The sequence below is a fragment of the Rhinolophus ferrumequinum genome, chromosome 3 (assembly GCF_004115265.2).
Source record: "Rhinolophus ferrumequinum isolate MPI-CBG mRhiFer1 chromosome 3, mRhiFer1_v1.p, whole genome shotgun sequence".
Classification (NCBI taxonomy): Eukaryota; Metazoa; Chordata; class Mammalia; order Chiroptera; family Rhinolophidae; genus Rhinolophus; species Rhinolophus ferrumequinum.
Genome location: NC_046286.1, coordinates 95880460 through 95900749, shown reverse-complemented (window position 1 = coordinate 95900749; position 20290 = coordinate 95880460). Strand labels below are relative to the sequence as shown.

The 20290-nt window shown below is 37.3% G+C and overlaps 1 protein-coding gene across 1 annotated transcript; it reads left to right on the top strand.

Annotated features, from left to right (window-relative positions):
- The first annotated feature begins 6547 nt into the window (after positions 1-6547).
- FBXO5 (F-box protein 5) lies at positions 6548-16919 on the top strand. The gene is made up of 5 exons (XM_033097700.1): positions 6548-6684; positions 12559-13261; positions 13947-14037; positions 14929-15111; positions 16237-16919. The coding sequence occupies exons 1-5, from the start codon at positions 6582-6584 to the stop codon at positions 16486-16488; spliced, it is 1332 nt and encodes a 443-aa protein (XP_032953591.1). The 5' UTR covers positions 6548-6581; the 3' UTR covers positions 16489-16919.
- The last annotated feature ends 3371 nt before the right edge of the window (positions 16920-20290 follow it).

Here is a 20290-nt window from a genome sequence, read left to right as displayed (position 1 = left end):
GAGAGAGAGATTTATTATGAGGAATTGGCTCACGTGATTACCGAGGTTAGCAAGTCCAAAATCCGCAGTGTGGCCAGCAGTCTGGAGAGCCAGGAGAGCTGGTGCTGTGGCTGCAGTCTGAAAGCAGTTTGCTGGCGAATTCTCTTGCTCAGGGGAGGCCAGTCATTTTGCTGTCTTTACGCCTTCGACTGCCGGGATGAGGCCCATCCCATTGCAGAGGACTACATAAATTCTGCTTTACTCGGGGTTCACTGATTTAAGTGTTAATCTTACCCAAAAAACACTTGGAGAAACACCCAGAGTAATGCTAACTAAATATCTAGGCACCCTGTGGTCCAGCCAAGTTGACACAAAATTATGATGTCATTTAACTTGTTCCTCAAGTCACAATATTTCCTACAAACTGGAAGTTAGAGCTTAAGACTCAGCAAGTTTTACATACTCCCTCCCTTCCCATTTTGGGGAAAATGACAGCATTGTTGCCATTAAAATACACAAATAAATCAGTTTTGAATGCTCTGATGCGCTGAGATGCATTAGATTCTCTGCAAAATAATGACAGATGAGACAAATGAATTCACCTTTGTGAATTGAGAATTTACAGTTGAAAGTGAGCTTAAAGCTGAATCATTATAATCTTATATCAATGTTTTTCTGTTAGAAGATTTCAAAGCAATTATTTGCTCCTTTTTCCATGGAAATCCTGGTTACGATGAGCTTTTCTGAGAAGACTAACTGCAGTAAATTGAACCTGAAAGGGAAGGAAAGCCCAGGGATGTTTGCTTGAAGCTGCACAGCTGTAAAAAGACCTCTTCATGTTGAGAGAACCACAGTGAATAAAGAAGTGTGTTTGATAAACAGACACCCCAAGTTTCCTTTTTGGTGTGTGCACTAGAATAGTAATAAATTCAACCTGTTAAACTACAAAACACAAAACAAAACAAAAACCTGTAGGACATGTCAGTTATTCCATAAAGAGAAAAGCTGGAAATGCTGTCTCAAGAATTTTTCAAAAACATGGTAAACTAAGGACTATAACAGCTCTACCTAGTAGACAATGAATAATTATGTTATATGTATAGTTTTCACAAGGTAAGATTTCCAGAGCAAACAATTTCACTACTAAGGTTATATGATTAAAATGTTAAAGAATTAGGAGACATTTAGTTAACTCCCAAAATTGCACACTTTTCTGTATTTGTTAGAAATTAACAGAATGAATTCTTATGGGCATATGTACTACATAAATTCAAAACTAGATTATTGTCGTATAATGGGTTTCCTCCTTACAGCAAACTTTATTAGCCATATTTCCTTAAAAGCCCCAGCCTGTGCTAATTTTCAGAGTAGTTTTATATTAGTAATTTGTTACTAATACGTCAGAGGCTTTGAATTTGAAGAGATTCCCTCTCCCTATAATATTCTGCACTTGCAAGGCACTCTACTTTCACAAGTACAGTTGATGACGGCAGCTTTCAGTGGCCTATGCAACTCAAGATACACAGCAAGACATGTTCATTAATCACATTGTCTGCATAAGGCCCAATGCAGGTCTGTCTCCCAGTTTTATCAATTTCCTCTAGAGTCTTTCGGTTTCCCTTTTGAATGTAAGGGACATACCTATGGGTTATTAAATATTACAATGTAGCATTAATTTTTCTTTGCCTTTTCTAATAGGTTATAATTAGAAAAGTTGGACTGAGATTGTGAAGGGTCTCGAATGTTGGATTCATTTTGTAAACAAGGGAGAGATTGTAAAAAGTTGACTCCTTCGACCCTCTCCACTCCCTCACTCCCTGCCACAAAGAGAAAAGTGAGAAAGCTGCACTAATGAAGGTGGAAAACCTTTGATCCATTTTTAAACTTATTGCCCATTAGAACATCATAGTTGGTTAGAAAAAATTGTAACACCTAGCTAATTTCAATATAAATTTAAGATATGTATCAGTAGGTGTATTATGAACACATGCAGAGTAACTGACAAATTCTGGTCTGTGAACTGATATTGTCTCCCACTTCACACATCAATCTAAATGAGTTATTCCTACATGACCATATGTAATCTTTGGAACCCAGGAAATGGTAAGGATAAAGCAATATAATTTGCATGAAGCCTACTGGGACCCCAAGTCTAACCTTTTAAGGGCCTTGGAATTTTTTAGCAATGCATCTACACAGCTATCTTAATTATAAACCATGCATCATTACTCCTACCTGCTTATGCTGCCTTGTCTGCTTAGAAAACACTCCATTTACCTGTGCAGACAAGGTCAAGGTCCAACTTAAACAGCACCTTAGTTCCTAGGCATAATTAACTGCTCTTCATCGGTATTCCATGTTGCTTTACCATACCTGTATGACAAGGTTTATGGCAAGGTAATAAACTCTCAAGATTGTGTGCTTAATAAGGAAATGGGAAAGGGTAGGTTAGGAAATAGCATACATAAACTCATATTGCTAGACCTCTCACAGTATTTCATTAATGGACAAAATTGTGTTCTCTTCATTCTTGTCTCAAGACCTAACATGCTATAACACTTATTAACTAAATAGATGTCTAAAACGCAGTTACAGCTGAAGTTTTAGTCTAGAAATCTGGTGCATTGTTCAGAAAGAACCACAACTAAACTTAATTTCAAAATGGCTTACACCAGTCAATCTAACATCATTCAACTAGAATGGCAATTTTGAAGATGTATAAACAGATAATCACTGTTTAAAATGAAACTTGTCAGATTTCCTCTACAAGCCATTTCTCACTGTGTGATCTAAATTTCTTTAACGGCACTACCATTCTCGCCCTTTCTCAAATTTAAAATGTGGCCACCTTTGTTTTCTCTTCCTCACATGCAGTTTACTGCTAAATCCTACTCTCCTACAAAACACTAATCCTCTGATTCCATTACCATTTCTTTTGTCCAGAATTAATTCTGTCATGAACTACTTTAACAGTCCGGACTCCTCCCTGTATCCTTTCTATCCGCTAATTCAGGTTACATATACATAACTGCCAGATTCATTTTCCTAAAAAGCAACGCTCTGACCTTCCTTGTCACTCCTTTGCTCAACAGCTTAAAAGGTTCCCATTGCCTCCCAAATAACTCTTAAGTGTGCATCGAATACATCTGTATCTGTATCCAGCATTATTCCATATTAGCCCATTCTACAAACCACCCCCTACCTAAAATTACGTCATTTTTCCTGATAAAGAACCTGCATTTAAGCTTCCCCCCATTTTGTTCTTTATGCCATGGAAGGTCTCCCTCTTTTCCATTCCCTCAAAAGATATCCTGTACAGTAGTGTTCTCACCTACAGGCAATCTTGTCCCCTTCCCCTGCTAAGGACATCTAAAAATGGAGATAGTTGTCACAACTAGAAGGGGGTAGTTAGAGGCTAAGAATGCTGCTAAATGCCCCACAATGCACAAGACAGCCCCCCCACAACAAAGTATCTGGCCCGAAATATCAACAGTGTTGAGGATGAGAAGACATGTCCCATAGATGATTCACTTATCCTGGCATATAGAAGTACCTCCTCTGTTCTATAAAAAGTCCTACTGTAACTAGATGTATTTGACTACCCAGTGTTCCATTATAGTTACATTTTATACACCTTATCTCCTCCCCCTTAAGCCCCATGATGACTCAAAAATTAATTACTGAGCATTTTATGTCTATTAGTTGGCAGGCCCAGATAGTGAGCACAAGGGCAAGTAACCATGTGCTACTTATTTTTCATACACTTCCCGATGTCTTAAAAGTTTTAGGCAATTAGAATTTGTTGAAAGAATGAGGACAATTCTCTCAGTACTTCATTTTGCACCTAAAAACTCAATAATTCTGATTGATAATGATTTGCAGGAAAAAAAATGGTGTATCTCTTGACATCTAGTAAAATTCAGAATGGCCCTTTCTAAGATTCTCACTAATGAAATTAACATGTTCAATGACCTACTGAACAAGTTAATTATCAGTTAAAAATACTATTTCATCATAATTAAAGCTTTAGCAGTTAAAAATCAATATTAAGAACTTAAAATAATGGGAAAAGACTGACAAACTACTCCAACATGCAATAAAACATGCTTGACTCTATTTTATCTGTATTACTACGGTAATTTTGATTTTTCCAATAATATATCTTAACCTTTTTCTGAAATAAATACCTGCTGGGGAATACTTTTTAAGCTGTGGTTAAGATCCAAAGTTGCAATGCAGGTGCTCAACTAATTAAGTGAGAACATCTCCTCCCCTCAAATTTCATATATTTGCATCCAAAAATAAAAGAGGTAAATAAAGATGGTCTCTAATGTAAAACGGTAAAGTAATGTGAAAATGTCCTATAAACAATCAGGTCTCCCGCAAATATTATTAACCCTCAGTGTAACATAGAGCAAAGTACATGGTTTCCTACAGATGGGTCGGAGCTTTTGCTTACTAGAACTTACACTTCTAAGAACAATCATAAAATGAAAATAATGTTAGAGCTACTGTGAGAATTAAAAGCTAACATTTCTAAAGTGCATGTTAGATAAAAAGCTACTATAGTTTCAATATTTATTCAACAAATCACTCCCTTGCTGAAAATCCCTCCAAAAGCTACCCATTGCAATCAAAAGAAACTCTACATATACACCAACAAAGTACTACAGGATCTAGCTTCTACCTCTAGGACCTCTTTTCCTACTATGTTCCTTGCTCAGTGCACTCTAAACATCCTTCAAGCCCTGGACAATCCAAGCACTTGGTCTCGTTCTATCTATTATGCAGATCTTTGCAATGCTGGCTCAACATTCAGATCTTGGTCCAAAACCTCAAAAGCCTTTCTGACTAACCAGTCATTAATCGATACCCCCACTGTCCAGTCTCTACCCAATTACATTGTTTTACAGTCCTCTTTCATTTACTGAAATTAATGGCCATTTCCCACTGGAACGTAAGCTCTCTGAAGGACAGAACTTTAATCTTTTCAACTGTGTCTCCAGGACCTACCATCAGGGCAGGCTAAGACAAGTGAGACACGTGACTAAGGTGCAAAATTTAAGGAGGTGCCCAAAATTTCAGTAATCAACAAAATGACTAATGCAACATTCTACAAGATAAAAATTAATGCAAAAAAAAAATATGAACCAATTATCAAAATTTGACAGAGATGGGATCCACCCAGCACTTGTTGGACTCATCCTAATCCCTACCCACCCTGATCCAGGCCCTGCCTCACCCAGGACTTGCCACGGAATTAACTAAGCGCTTATCATAAGCCAAGTATTCACTCTGCCTGAGGCTACAGAAAACCAAAAATAAAACTGAAAAGGTAAAACTGCAAAACAGAAATTCGGACTTTTAGAGCTTGTACGCTGTGGCTTCACCGCGCTATGGCCAACAGCTGAGTCCAGGGAATTCATTGTCACCACTAAAGCGCACAGAGTGAAAAGTTCAGCGTAACTAATAATAGTACGGTACAATCCGTCATCGAAACCTTAACAATTAATACTTCCATCCATCCCTCCATTACTAGAAAATCATTCCGTTAGCTAGGGGCCTTCAGCCGCAGAGGTAGGAATTTAAACTCCCAAGGTAGGAAATGTTATTTATTTTGGGGCAGGATTTCTGGCCAAAAGCATTTGGCCCTTCAAGGAAAGACTCAATGGTGACAGAATTGTGGTTGAAAATAATAAATACGCTTACAAGAAAGATGTCCCTCTCCGTCCCACCCTCACCCACGCGGAAGGACCCAGGAAGCCGTGGGTCCAGGTGTCCCGCCACCGCACCCGCAGGACCAAGCAAACGCGCGCCAGGAACGCAGAAACACCCACCACCGCTAGCTCTTGCTTCCCTCTTAAACGCGGGGGACCCCAGCGCGCAAGCGCAAACCCGCCAACTCTGCGCTGCCCGCCAAAAGCGCCTGCGCAAAAGCATTGGATGAGGAGTGTACGAGGTAGAGACCAGCGCGCCTAAATCCTAGAGAGGCGGGCTGTGTAGGGCTGGGGGGAGGGTTTGTCTTCCGGAAAGCCTGTATTCCCGGACCACCAGAGTCGCCGCTCACCAACCTTCCACATATGAGATGATCGGACAAAGTCGGCTACCCTTTGTACCCATCGGAGATCTTCAAACAGAAGCCGGAGTTGCCTTCAGGATGAAATCAGAACTTGCAGGAGTCGGATTCCTACAGCCGAAGGATGCTAGGCGGGTGGGCGCATGCGTGTTACGCTCCCTCCACATGCGGCCGGGCGGCAGCCACCCCGTGCTCCGAGGCCCTGCCTTCGGCCCCGCCCCCGGCTTCAGCATCCTTCCGGACGCCGGGAGCCGGTCAGGAGGAAGGAGGTTGGGCCTTGCGGCTGGCCCCGCCTCAGCAGCCTCCAATTGGGCTTGGGTGAGGTCGCCCCCTCCTACCGCCTTTCCATTGGAGCGCGCGTCCGAGAGACGCGTCCCATTGGGCCGTGCGGATTTGGGCACCAAATTCAAAGATTTTAAAAGTACCAGCTGGCGCCTTTCTGAAGAGAGAACTCTGTGAAGCGGATTCTTCTTTCCACCGCTGTGGAAGCTGGTCCCTCACCTGAGGAAGAGCTCACTTCACTGGCATGAGCCAGCGCCCCTGCAGCTGCTCCCCAGGTTCTCGCTCCAACTCCTGCCGCTGCCCCTACAGCGCCGTGACAGCCTCCGGGCACCCTCACCCCTCGGACAGTGAGTGGGAGAAGAGGGAGCATGGGAGGCTGGGTTCCAGGAGGGGTGCCTGGTGAGGGGCGGGGGGCCTACGACTCGAACCCGACACCTTCCCGAGTCCGGGCGTGCGGCTCCACCCTGAGCCTCCGACGGGCTCCGGCGGCGGTCCCTGGGGCCGGGAGAAAGAAGGCTGGCGTGCTGGGAAGGGCACCAGATGTGCTGAGGCGGTATGGCTGGTCCGTGTTCCGCCTGCCACGCCGAACCAAGACGCCAGCTCCGGGGGAGGTGCGGGCCGAGGCCTCCTAGGGCGTCCTTCTTTGCTTGGAAGATCTACCTCTCCCCACAAGGCTGGAATGGGCGCCAAATGCCCCCTCCCCTCCCCCATCCCACCCTGGAGCTCCAGCTCTGCAGCCCTTGCAAGCCAGCGGTCCCCAGAGCCCGGCCAACTGTCTCATCCCCACTCCCCGCGCCCCTTTTCCATATCTGGCCCCCGCCCTCAGATTCGGAGTCACTTTCCCCGGTTTTTCGCCACCTCAGCCTCGCTGGCGGGCGCGGGAGATCGAGCTCGCTGTTATCTCCCGCCTCCTCAGCAAGGCCCGCGCCCTGAGGGGCCACCCTAGCGACCCCTCAGGATTTCTAGGGTCTTCCCCCCATCGACTCCCGCCAAATGGAGGGTCCCCCGCCCCCATCGGACCAATCACTTTGGGACCTCCAAACAAAAATGTTCAATTTCTCCTTTTTTCCCCCTTTACCCAGTAACTCAGCCCCAAGGCCTGGAAACAGATTGGGGGGGAAAAGCAGTTTTCAGTACAGACCAGTGAATTTGGGCTTATTTAGCTGATTTTGTGTTATTTGAAGAATTGGTTGTTATTTTTGGCTGTGCTCCTTGAAGCACTAGTTTTTTTACTCCAAACTTGGGTAGAATGAAAGGCAGTAAAATAAATGCTTATTTTTATCCTCTGTTGCTGTCTCTAAAAGAGATCCAAATGCATTTATTTTAACTTGGACATTAACAAGTTTTAAAAATTAGCAATGTGATATTGGAATATTTGGTCATCTGGAAGATACCCATTTCTTTAGAAAAGAATGTGGAAGACTTGAGAAAAAAAATACTTAACAGATCATGTCTATTTCTAGAAGATCATGGATCATAAATCTCTCTGTGAAATTTTGAAGCTTGATGGCTTTAAGAAGGGGTCTTTTGATTGTTTAATTCCAGTTGTCTCTTTACCACCATCCAGTTGTCTCTTGAATGTTTTTCCTGTTTACAAATTTGAGGAAATGAAATTTAAAAATTGATTGCATTCAAATATTTTTTAAAGTGGGCTCTTAAAATTTTTTGTCTCTTAGAGATAATGACTAATTTGCAGTTTATGGCGGCAAGCCTTGGGGCTCTCTTAAATTTTTGAAGAGTAGCCATGCCTACATGCCTAATGTTGGGCACATGCTGGCTATCTTAAAGGTATTAGAGATTGTAGAACTTATTTAACATTGAATAGCCGTAAAGATTTTTAAGCATTGTCTATTTAATATGGAGTGTCAGATTATATTGAAAAGTTAAATAGAAGGTTACACTTTGTACACTTAACTATAATAACTTCTTTTTCATGATGGGACTATTCATGAGAGGTTTGAAAAAGGCAGTATGTTGGACCTACCAACTCCATGAAGTGGATATTAATATCTCCATTTTAGAGAAAATGAAAGAGACTGACTGTTCTCCATCACAAAGTTAGTCAAAAGGCTGAGCAAGGGTTTTCATGTGAAGTTGGATCTGATTACTGGAAAAAGTAAAGAATATTCTGAAATGTATACTTCTGTCTAGAGTATATTTTGCTACTTTTAAAATGTTCATAATATACAATATTAAGGAATGTGAAGGGATTTTTGCATGTGAATAATTGATGAAAATACTGTAGACTCTACTGATGAGAGCATGTGTGACAGGGACTCTCATGAGTTCAGTTCAATTTAATTTTCTCACCCCCATTTTATAGAGGAGGAAAGAGTTAACTTCCTCAGTTTTCCCCAACTCAGCAAATGACACTTTACACTATAGATGCTCAAATCTTTAACCCCAGGGTATTCTTGTATTCTTTACTCCACTTTCCTTCATCATCCATATCTAATACATCATCAAGTTCTTTTGATTTTTGACTTTAACTTCCTAAATAAATCTCACATCTATTTATTTATCTTCATTTTTCACTATGGTCATCAAGTCTCAAGTACCCATCTCTTTGGACTCTCCTGATACATACTTCTAACTACTCTCCTAGCTTCCACTTGTACCTTCCTACAATCTGTTCTCCACAGCTACCAATGATTTGTTTTAAAGTATAAACCAACTGTCTCTATTTAGAATCCTTCAAAGACTATTACACAATAAAATCCACCCTACCTTAAAAATCCCATTCTGCCTTTCCAACCTTATTTTTCAGTCATTTTCCCTCCTAGCGCACTAAGTTGCAGTCCTACAGGACTTTCTCTTCCTTAAATACTTAATACTTGTCCTTGCTTCCAGTGTTTCCCTCTGCCTGGAACTCTCCCACCAGATTTTCACAAGGCTTACAGGTCTCAGAATGTCACCTCCAAAAGATCGTCCTTGACTAATTTCTTCCTTTCTCCACACCCTATCACAAAGTAGGCATTGGATAAATGAATGAAGTGGCAGAACTAGACTCTGAACCCTTATCAGTCTGATTCAAAAGGTCATGAAACCACATAATGTTTTCTTCCCTTTTCTGAATATCAACTCAATTATATAAAAACATATATTTTCCAAATGGTTTGGGGATATTTGGCTTGGTCACTGGAAAGCACTGAAATAGTTTAAAGACCTGGAATTAGCCTTTTACGAAAAGGCTACTTGCAGGATCTTGTTGTATAAAAGTGGTACTGGTTTATTTTTGCAGTATTGTTATGGAGATTTTTTTAAAGTACATTACATAATTTCACATTTTAAAACAATCTACAACCAGTATCCAGATTTTGGAACCAATAAAAGCAGAATTCCTTGGAAAAATAACTGATTCTAGGGCTGGAACCAGGAAAATACAAGATGAGCTTGGAGCATCTCATAGTGCCAGAAAGTAAGGACTGCTCCAAAAACAAAATAATGGATGTTTGTCAAATGTATATGAACTTAACAATGGAAAGCCAGAACAATTTGAGCAACAACAAAATAATTTATTGGATTATAACCAAAGTCCATGAGTATGTATATCTCTTAACTACCTGTAAAATCTTGGGCAAGTTACTTAGCTGAGCTTCAAGTGTTTTCAGAAAAATAAGGTAATAATACCTCTCCATCCTACCTCAAAAACTTGTGAGAACCAAGTGTTTGGAAACTGTAAACTTCTAAACAAGTATAAGATATTTGAGTCATTATTCATTTTGAATTTAAAGAACTGTCCATATTCAAGTAAAATTGAATGAAAGGCGTTCTTCTATAGGATATCTTCCAGTAACTGTTCTAAAGACAAACAGAAGGGGGGTTATCACTTTGTGAGAGGTGTAAATTTCTAACTATTACATTGTTTTGTACACCTGAAACTAATAAATGAAAAAAATAAAGATAAACAGAAGAATGCCTTTGAAATGATGAGTTTCAGAAGTACAGTTTCAGGCCTTTTCCCTTTAGGCAGCTAAACAAAGTAAAATGTATATCTTTGTAGGTGGCTTCTATTTTTTTATTCTCTCAGATTAAAGGTGGTAATATTTAAATCATACTTCATTACTTGAGACAAAATAAAAACCATCTTGGAATATTTTACTTTTTCAGAGTGGAAGGCAACCACTCAAAATAATTTGATCTAATTAGGCTTAGTTTGGGAGATTAGAATTCGTATATTCTTTATTTACTTTTCATGCCCCAAACTCTTAGCTTAAACCTAAATTTTTGGGTTAGTCCAAGGTTTAGTGGGATCTTGGACACATGCTATGTCTTCGCTGTATTAGTCATTGGGAATTTACAGAGAATCTCTACCTACAAGGCTACTTTCTATCAAAGTGCCCTTTAGTATTTTGACTTAAAGCTTTTGCTCTAAATAAAAATGGTAACATTAATATGGACAGATTACCAATATTTAAGGGCAGACTAAACATACTGACTGGTACATTTACTTACAGGATAAATTGTTAGCTGCCTGTGATTGGCTTGTAGTGAGAAGTGGATGACAAGTATAATCGAAGCACATCTTAGGTTGGTGCAAAAGTCATTTCTGTTTAAAAGGTTAAAGATAATTGCAAACACTGCAATTACTTTTGCACTAATCTAATACTATTCATATACTCTGCCTTCAGTGATGCTAAGCAGTTTTCTAAGCTCATTTCTATATGTCCCCTCCCAGAATAGTGCTTTTGCTCAAACTATCCTTTAGTGAATACCCTTCCAGCCTCTCCTGCCTGACAGAATCCTAATCATTCTTTAAAGCAGTGATTCTCAGCTGAGTAGTGGGGGAGATTTTGCTGCCGCTGCCTTCTCCCAACTGCCAACATTTGGCAATAACTGGTGACTGGAGATATTTTTTATTGTCTTGCCTAGGTAAAAGGGGTTACTAAAGGCATCAGATGGGTAAAGGCTGCTAAATAATCCTATAATGCGCAGGACAGAGCCCCTAACAATGAATTATCTGGTCCAAAATGTCAGTAGTGCAGAGACAGAAAATCTGCTTTAAAGATATTTTAACTGATTTCTAAGGCCATGGTCGTGGTGATACAACCTTAAATAAGTCTTTGGCTTTTTTGAAGCTCAAATTTGAATCAATAACTGAATTCTAATGAGTAACATCCAGAAAGAATTGCATGATTTGTTTGTAGTATCATGACTTGTATTTCCTCATCATGCTACTTATCATAAATATCAAGTACCATTGTCTTCAGGTTTTTAAAACAACTGAACAGGAATTCACACGCACTGCCCTACCACGCTCACATTCTTATATCTGGTCTGATGCTGATTGAAATGCCATTCTTATTTTCCATATCTTTCTTCTGATTGGTAGCTGAAGTATTCTTCTGGTTCTTTCATTAATTAGTCATGAGAAATCTTTGTTCAGTAATTAAAAAGAGCAGAGTTTCTAATACATATTAGGCAAGATATAGGGAGATATTGCTGTGCTTGAGCTTAATATCCAGTAGTGTAGAAAAACACCTTAAATGTATCAGACTGTCACCCAGAATATCAGTCAGAATAAAAGTTAAATATGAGAGCTCTGTGAGTTCAAGTAGACTTTAATTTATGGGTATTTAAATTTATCGGCTTTTTAGACCTTTCTATTGGCTACCTATCAATTATTCTAAGGCTTATAATAATTGCTAATGTTTAAATAATGCACACATTTTTTTGTTACTTTTATCAAAACTGTTTGACACTTAGACATTCCCCTCCCCCATTGGTCTTAACCATATTTACTGTCAGTGGTTTGATGCTTAAGCCAAAACTAACTATAAATGTCATTTCAAGTCCAGGGTATAAACACTGCTTCTAGAAGTATTTGATTACTATAAGGATCTCTGACCTGAGACCCCACTCTTGATGCCTCACATTTCCTTATTTGTTGCTTAAGCACAGTATTTATTAAATAGTCCCTTTCTACTATTTTTTACTCAATCAGTATAGACTTTAAAAGTGAAATGTTGTAGTTATACAGATGTAAAAGCAATCTGTTCTGAAATACCATTTCAGGAATAAGATATATGTATACTTGTTATAAAATTTAAGTAATATTTTCTCATGTCACATCTCAGTAATTAAACTTGGAAAATTTATAGTTACATAGGCAATATACACTGTTGAGAGAATGCAAAGTAATTAAATCTTTATATCCCAATTTAAGATGTAAGGATATGTGAAGATTTTGCTATTAAGTAAATATGTTGTTCTTTTTGTAGGTTGCAAAGAAGAAAGTTCCACTCTTTCTGTCAAAATGAAATGTGATTTTAATTATAAGCATCTTCATTCTGAACTTAAACTGGTAAAACCTGATGACATTGGAAGGCTAGTTTCCTGCGTTTCTCCATGTTTGGAAGGTTCTTATGAAGATTGCATTAAAGACTATGAAAAGTTATCAGATATTGGGTCACCGATTGTGAGCCCCAGGATTGTAGAACTTGAAACTGAGAGCAAGCCCTTACATAACAAGGAAAATCAACATGTGCAACTATCACTTACTAGTTCAAATGAAATAGGAGAACTAGAGACCACTGGACCTTGTGAAGACAGTGGCTATTCATCATTTTCCCAACAAAGTGGCCTCATTGAACATGAAGAAGCTAGCCTTCCCCTGGACAATGACAGTCCACAGTCTTGCCTGCTACAGACGCAAAGCCTAGACCAATTTCCCAACAAAAACTTGCTGCCAGCTCTTCATTTTGCAAAAGTGGTTTGTTCAACATTAAAAAAGAATACCAAACGGAATCCTAAAATAGATTGGGAGAAGTTGAAGGAGTATAGTGTAAATTTTAGACTACAGAATATAATTGGCAGGAAAATGGGCCTGGAATGTGTGGATATTCTCAGTGAACTCTTTCGAAGGGGCCTCAGACATCTCTTAGCAAATATTCTAACACAGCTCAGTGATATGGACTTAATCAAGTAAGTATCCTTGCTTTAAGTGTATTAGTATAACACTGAGCATGTTCATTAGATGGCTTAGCACCACCAGCTCATGCAAAAACATAGTAGGTAGTCTTTTGCATTGTTGTTTAATTGAGAAGTACTCTTCACAAGTGTTACTTTACACTGGTCTTTATGAAATATATAGCTAAAGCAAAGTAGATACAAGTATTGATTTTTATTGTTGGCTATCTTGAGGGATATTATCAACATCACAGGTTCTATTTTTTGGTTCACAACGTGGATTTTTTAAGTTGATTTCTACTAATAGCAGTATGTCCTAGAGTACTTTGAAATTTGTCCACAACATTTACCACTAACATGGTGCTTTATCTACAGTGGTGGCTACTTGATGTTGGCAAATATTGTGAAAAAATGAAGTACAAATGAGTGGTTCTTGAGCCTGGGTGCACTTAGAATAACTTGAAGGGAGCTTTAAAAAGAAAAAGTACAGAACCCTGACCCCTATTTCAGACCAATAAAACCCAAAAGACTAGGCATGAGGTATCCTTAAATCTTAAGTGCCCTGGGCAATTCTAATGTATAGCCATGTTTGAGAAGCACTGCTAATAAAAATTTCTCTTTTGTACTATTAATGTTTCTGTAATATATTTACCTTAGATCTTTGTGATGCTTTAATTGTTTCCTTTATAATCATTTACAGTGTGTCTAAAGTGAGCACAACTTGGAAGAAGATTCTAGAAGATGATAAAGGAGCATTGCAGTTGTACAATAAAGCAATACAAAGAGTTACTGTAAGTTGTTGCGTGATGTTTTAATTTTAAAATATAGCAACTAGTGCTCTATCTTTAGAAGTAGGAGGGAAAAGTAGATAACAGGTAATCTGGAAATCCTTTATATTCAAAAAGCATTTCAGCCTTTTATTAGAACTCGTTAAAGAAAAGAGAAAGGGAAAAGAATTCCACCTTAGTCATTTATTCCTAGAAATGGACTTTCCAAAAATAAAAAGGAAAAGTGCTCAGTTCTCACGTAATCTTGGTTGCCATTTGTGTATTTTTTCAGTTATTAGATAAAGAGTAAATTATTAACATACTGAGGATTCTTAATATAGAAGGGAATTCTTTCACTTTAAAAAATAACTTCAAGTTCAGGATATTAAAATTTCAGGCCTGGGAATTGGCAGACTTTAAGTCCAAATTTTGGTGCTTCTGCTTATTAACTAACTTTAGACAGGTATTGCTTTAATTCTCCAAGTTTAATTTCTTTATCGATAAGCTGGCGTAAATGGAAGATTTTCTAACCGAAAAGATTTTTGAATCTATTCCTGACACTGAGGTGACACTTAAACATGACTGTTGCCATCTACTGGTGGTGGGAAGAATGATCTTTTGTTCTGGCTGCAGTACTGTATGAATCATATATTAAGTGCTCTATAGACTTACGCATGAAAAGTGCTTCTCACAATTTCTTGTTTGTAATTTCTGTCAAAAACTCAGGCTTTAAAATGCCTATGTGAATAGTTTTGTGTCACTGCATTTAAGCATGTGCAGGTAAATTGGATGTGGAAATAAATCCTTTATATTCTCATTTGCCCTTTTCTATGTATACAAACATAAAAATGCCTGACTGTTGAGAATACAAGAGTATATTTTTAAGTCTTATTAACTTTTTTTTTTTTTAATTAGGAAAAGAACATTAAGTTTTCACCACATGCTTCAACCAGAGAAAATGTTATGTTCAGAACTGCATTGGCTTCTGTTCAAAAATCAGCAGCCCAAACTCCCCCCAGCAAAGATGCTCGACCCAAGTTATCCAATCCAGGTGATCAGAAAGGTTCTCTTTACAGTCGGCACAATGAATTCTCTGAGGTAATTTTTATCACTAAATTAGAAACATGGGGCATTTGTTTAAAGGATTTAGAGTAAGAAATGGAAAATTTTTAATTTAATCAAAGCGTAATGAGAACTATTAGGGAGTTATTAATAGAGACCTTATCTTCTGTCACCTTCAGTTTTTTCAAAAACGTTGAAAAGCAATAAAGCATTTATAACTCAACTAATAAATTGGGAAAGTACAGAGATGTCTTTCTGTGCTGAAAATAATAGAGACCATTTGGCATTGTTTATGACACTTCAGTGATGTTGAGATCTAATTTGTAAACACTAAGGAAATAATGAAAAACATTGAATTTAAAATTTATAAAACTGTTCAATATTACATTTTACAATTGCTGCCTTTAATGTCTAGGAAGAGAACTAAATAGAAAAAGGCCATCAGACATTGAAGGCCTCCCATACCTTCAAATCATTGGGCAATGTGTATTTAGTTCTACTCACATGTGGATACTTTTGAAAGCTTAATTTAAAAAGCATAATCTTACAGACGAGTGCACGTTTTGACATAAAATGCTGACTGCCTCATGTTGGTCAATAAATAATTAAGTTGTATAGAATAAAGTTTGTTTTTGTCTTAACTGTTTATGACATGACTAACACAATGTAATTTTATTCAAAAAGCATTTATTGAGCATCTGCTCTCTTAACAAATACTGCATAAATAAGAAAACATGGTAACCTTCATAAGCTTAACAATCTAGACCGGAAGATGGCTTCCATTAAGGAAAAGGCCATATAATGTGAGAGATGCTTTAAAAAAAGATAAAACTAGAGGTAGAAGAGCAGTCAACTCTTGAGTGACACTCGGAAGACTTCACAGAAAAAGTGACCATTTAAGTTAGGCATAGATGTGTGAGTAGCATTCATGAAGTAAGAGAGATTATATTTAAAAGCAGCACTAGGAAATTGCTACTGGACCAGTCCATAAGTGATACTATCTCTCACCCATTGAACAGTAAGCTCCTTAAGGGCCGGAGTTGTCTCCTGTGACATTGATGCTTTACATATATTGGGGAAGGCATAGAGGTGCCATTCTTGTTTTTCCTAACTAAATTACATTCAGTCCTTACTAAACTTTGTTTATGGGTTTTCTTTTAGGTTGCCAAGACATTGAAAAAGAATGAAAGCCTCAAAGCTTGTATTCGCTGTAATTCACCTGCAAAATATGATTGCTATTTACAGCGGGCAACCTGCAAACGAGAAGGCTGTGGGTTTGACTATTGTACAAGGTGTCTGTGTAATTATCATACCACCAAAGACTGTTTGAATGGCAAGCCTCTAAAAGCCAGTTATAAAGTGGGTCCTCTGCCTGGTACTAAGAAAAGCAAGAAGAGTTTACGGCGATTATAATTATTAAGTCTGTTATAACTGATTATGAAGGTTAGTCAGAAAATGTTAGGTTTTAATATGAAAAATAAATGTATTGCGATATTCGACTTTATGTTGATATCAATGTAGTACATGGGATTTCTTTTCCCTGGTAAGTAGAGTATGCACACAACCTCTTAAAATATTTTACAATTTAATGTGACAAAGTTCAGAATTCTTAGTATAAATCATAAAAATTAAATATTTTAAGAAAAAAGAAAACCAGTCGTCAGGTATTTGTGATTCAGAGGTAAAGTTATTCAGTTTTATAGTAAAGGAAGTCCATGTAATTTTACCTAGACAATCTTAAAAATTTTGTTTACCATCTTAGCATTTAAGACATTTTATTTGCTTTACTAAATTAATATCAACTTCTGGTGTCTCTTAATTTAAATGTTTTATTACCTTTTCTGAACCTTGTTTTCAGTGTGTATATCTTGCTTTTCTTAGTTGTAATATCTGTTTTAATATTTGTGTACATATGTAAATATATATATTTTTATGTGTCTAAGAAAATAAATGTGACTTGTATATATTATATATATAAAAATTTTGTTCCTGTTATGAATAAAATTATTACACTTAATAAATAATGGGAACCTTTTATTTTGATAAACATTTTAATCCTAGAAACAGCTTCCTTAGGAAGCTGTTGAACTGCATTAGTATGTGTGAAGGCACTGAGTGTATCTGTGTCTAATAAATGGAGCTTGTTTTGATTCCCCGGCTCTACTCTAATCCCAGTTTTCTCCCAACTCACAATATTTTAGTAGTTGTGGAATGGGGTCTTCAAATAAGCATTTCAAACTGATTCAATACAAGACCATAAACATAGTTTGAGAAATACTGACACATATATTAATTCATCACTAAACCAATGGGTTAAATAGCCACAAAATATAAAAATCGTACTAGAAAAATTAAAACAATGTAGAGTAAAATGTTATCTTTGAATCAGCATTTGGGCTAGTAAGAGCTTAAACAGTCATTTTTTTAAAAAATTGGTTATGTCTAAATTTGAATATGTTCTGGTTTCCGTTATGAATATGGAGAAAGTATAAGAGTTTGAATAAAGACCAAAGGCCAGAAGTTTTAAGGTGCAGACCTCAGATCCTCTGAGTAGTGCCTCAAAGAAGTTTAAGGGCTTTGCTCTTCATCTCAGCAGAAGTCTAAGGTAGAAGAAGATTTATCTCATGGATTTGTGGGTGTGTCGAGTAAAACCAATAAAATTACCTGACTTTAAGCAGTTTTATTGTGATAAAATTGACAAAATAGATAACATTAAAAATGTGATTTGACGTTTTGGTATTTACACATGAAGCCATCATCACCATTAAGTAAGGAATATAACCATCATCCCTCAATTTTTTCCTGCCTGTTTTTAATCCCTCTTGTCGGCTCCCCAGGCAGTCCCTGATCTTTCATCAGTAGTTTGCCTTTTGTAGAAACTTATACCGTGTTTCCCCAAAAATAAGATCTAGCGGAACAATCAGCTCTAATGAGTCTTTTTGAACAAAAATTAATATAAGACCCAGTCTTATTTTAATATAAGACTGTCTATATATAAATATAAATACTGGGTCCTGTATTTTTGTTCCAAAAGACATTAGAGCTGATGGTTGGGCTAGGTCTTATTTTGGGGGAAATGATATAAATGGGATCATGAAGTATATACTCTGACTACTTTCACCAGACGTTATCTTGAGATACATTTTGTGTGCACCAGTACTTCATTCCTTTTTACTAAGCAGTATATTATTGGATATACCAGTTTGTTTACAGTCACCTATTAATGGACATTTGGCTTTTCCTGGTATTTTGCTATTAGAAATAAAGGTGCTGTAAACACATGAGGTGTGACAATTAAGTTTGTGAACTCGTTGCAACAATGTTGTTAACCTTTTTTGATATCAGGGATTATTCTTTATGAATTTGTACCAACTGGACAAACAGTTAACCGAGTTTATTTGGAAGTGCTGAAAAGGCTGAGTGAAACAGTTAGACGACCTGAACTTTTTGCCAACAATTTCATGGCTCTTCCATCACAAGGCACTGTGACCATAGTTTTTAGCCAGTAAACAACTATGGGAACACCCTCCCTATTCACCTGATCTGGCCCCCAGTGACTTCTTTCTTTACCCGGAGATAAAGGAAATATTGAAAGGGAGACATTTTGATGCCATTCGGTATATCAAGGGTGATATGCCAACAGCTTTGATGGCCATTCCAGAAAAAGAGTTCCGAAATTGCTTTGAAGGATGAACTAGGCGCTGGCGTTGGTGCATAGCTTCCAAAGGTGACTAGTAATATTCAGCAATAAGGTATGTAGCACTTTTTCTAGGATGGGTTCACGAACCTAATTGTCTGATCTCATATACAAGACTTTGTAAGTGGTATGTTTTTATTTCTCTTGGATAAATAACTAATAGTGGAATGGTTGGATTATATGGTAAATGTATGTTTAACTTTAAAAAATACCAAAATGTTTTCCAAAGTGTCTACCATTTTATATTCTCACCTGCAGTGTATGGGAGTTCCATTTACTTCACATTCTCGTCAGCACTTGGTATAGTCAGTCTTTTTCATGTTAGCCATTCTAGTAAGTATGTAGTAGTATCTTGTAGTTTTCATTTATATCTCCCTAATGACTAATGATGTTTAGCATCTTTTCATACTTGCCATCCATATATTTTTTTGGTGAAGTGTTTATTCAAATGATTTGATTGTTTTGTGTGTTGTTTTCCTACTGACATCTGAGAATATACATTCTGGATACATGTGCTTTATTTGGGTGTGTCTTAGCACTGTCTTTGGAAGAGTTTTTATTTTTTATGAAGTCCAAACTATCAATTATTTGTCTTTTATGGGTCATACGTGAGTGTTGTGTGTAAATCTGCCTAACCTAAGAGCATACATATCTTTCCCTTATGTTTTCCCTTAGAAGTTTTGTAGTTTTCAATTTCACAGTTAGATATATGATCAGGCTAATTCCCCTTGGTCATGATGTATTATCCTTTTTATATATTGTTGGAATGAATTTGCTACATATTAAGAATTTTTGCATTTATATTCACGAGGAATATTGGTCTAGTTTTTCTACAATGTCTTTGGGACATATTCTTTCCTTTTGAACTTTTTCATGTTTGTGTAGAATTGGTATTATTTCTTTCTTTATTGTTTGCTAGAATTCTCCAAGGAAGCCATCTGAATCTGGGGTTCTATTTTTGTTTTGGGGTGGTTTTGTGTGTATGTGGGGTGTAAAAATTTTTTCAATAGATATAGGGCTGTTCAGATTATCTGTTTCCTCTTGAATGAGCTTTAGTAGTTTATATTTTTAAAGGAATTTTTCCATTAATTTAATTTACTGAATTTATTGAAATCAATTGGTAAGAATAGTATCGTTTTAACATTTGTAGAATTTGTACTGATGCCATTTATCTCATTCTTGATATTGGTAAATTGTGTCTTCTCATTCTTTTTACTGATGAGTATGATGAGAGGTTTATCACTTAGATCTTTTCAAATAATATTTTTGATCTCATAGGTTTTCTCTATTTTTTCCTTAATATTTCTTTTTGTATTGTTTACTTTCTTCTCTTTGGGTTTAATTTGCTCTTTTTAGTTTTTTTTTAAATTCTTAAGGTGGAAGCTGAGGTCATTAAGATAGTCTTTTCTAGTATAGATGTTTAGTGCTGTAAGTTTCCCTCCAAGTTCTGTTTTAGCAGCATATTAAAAATTCTGATCATTTCATTCATTTTTAAATGCCTTACCATTTTCATTTTGA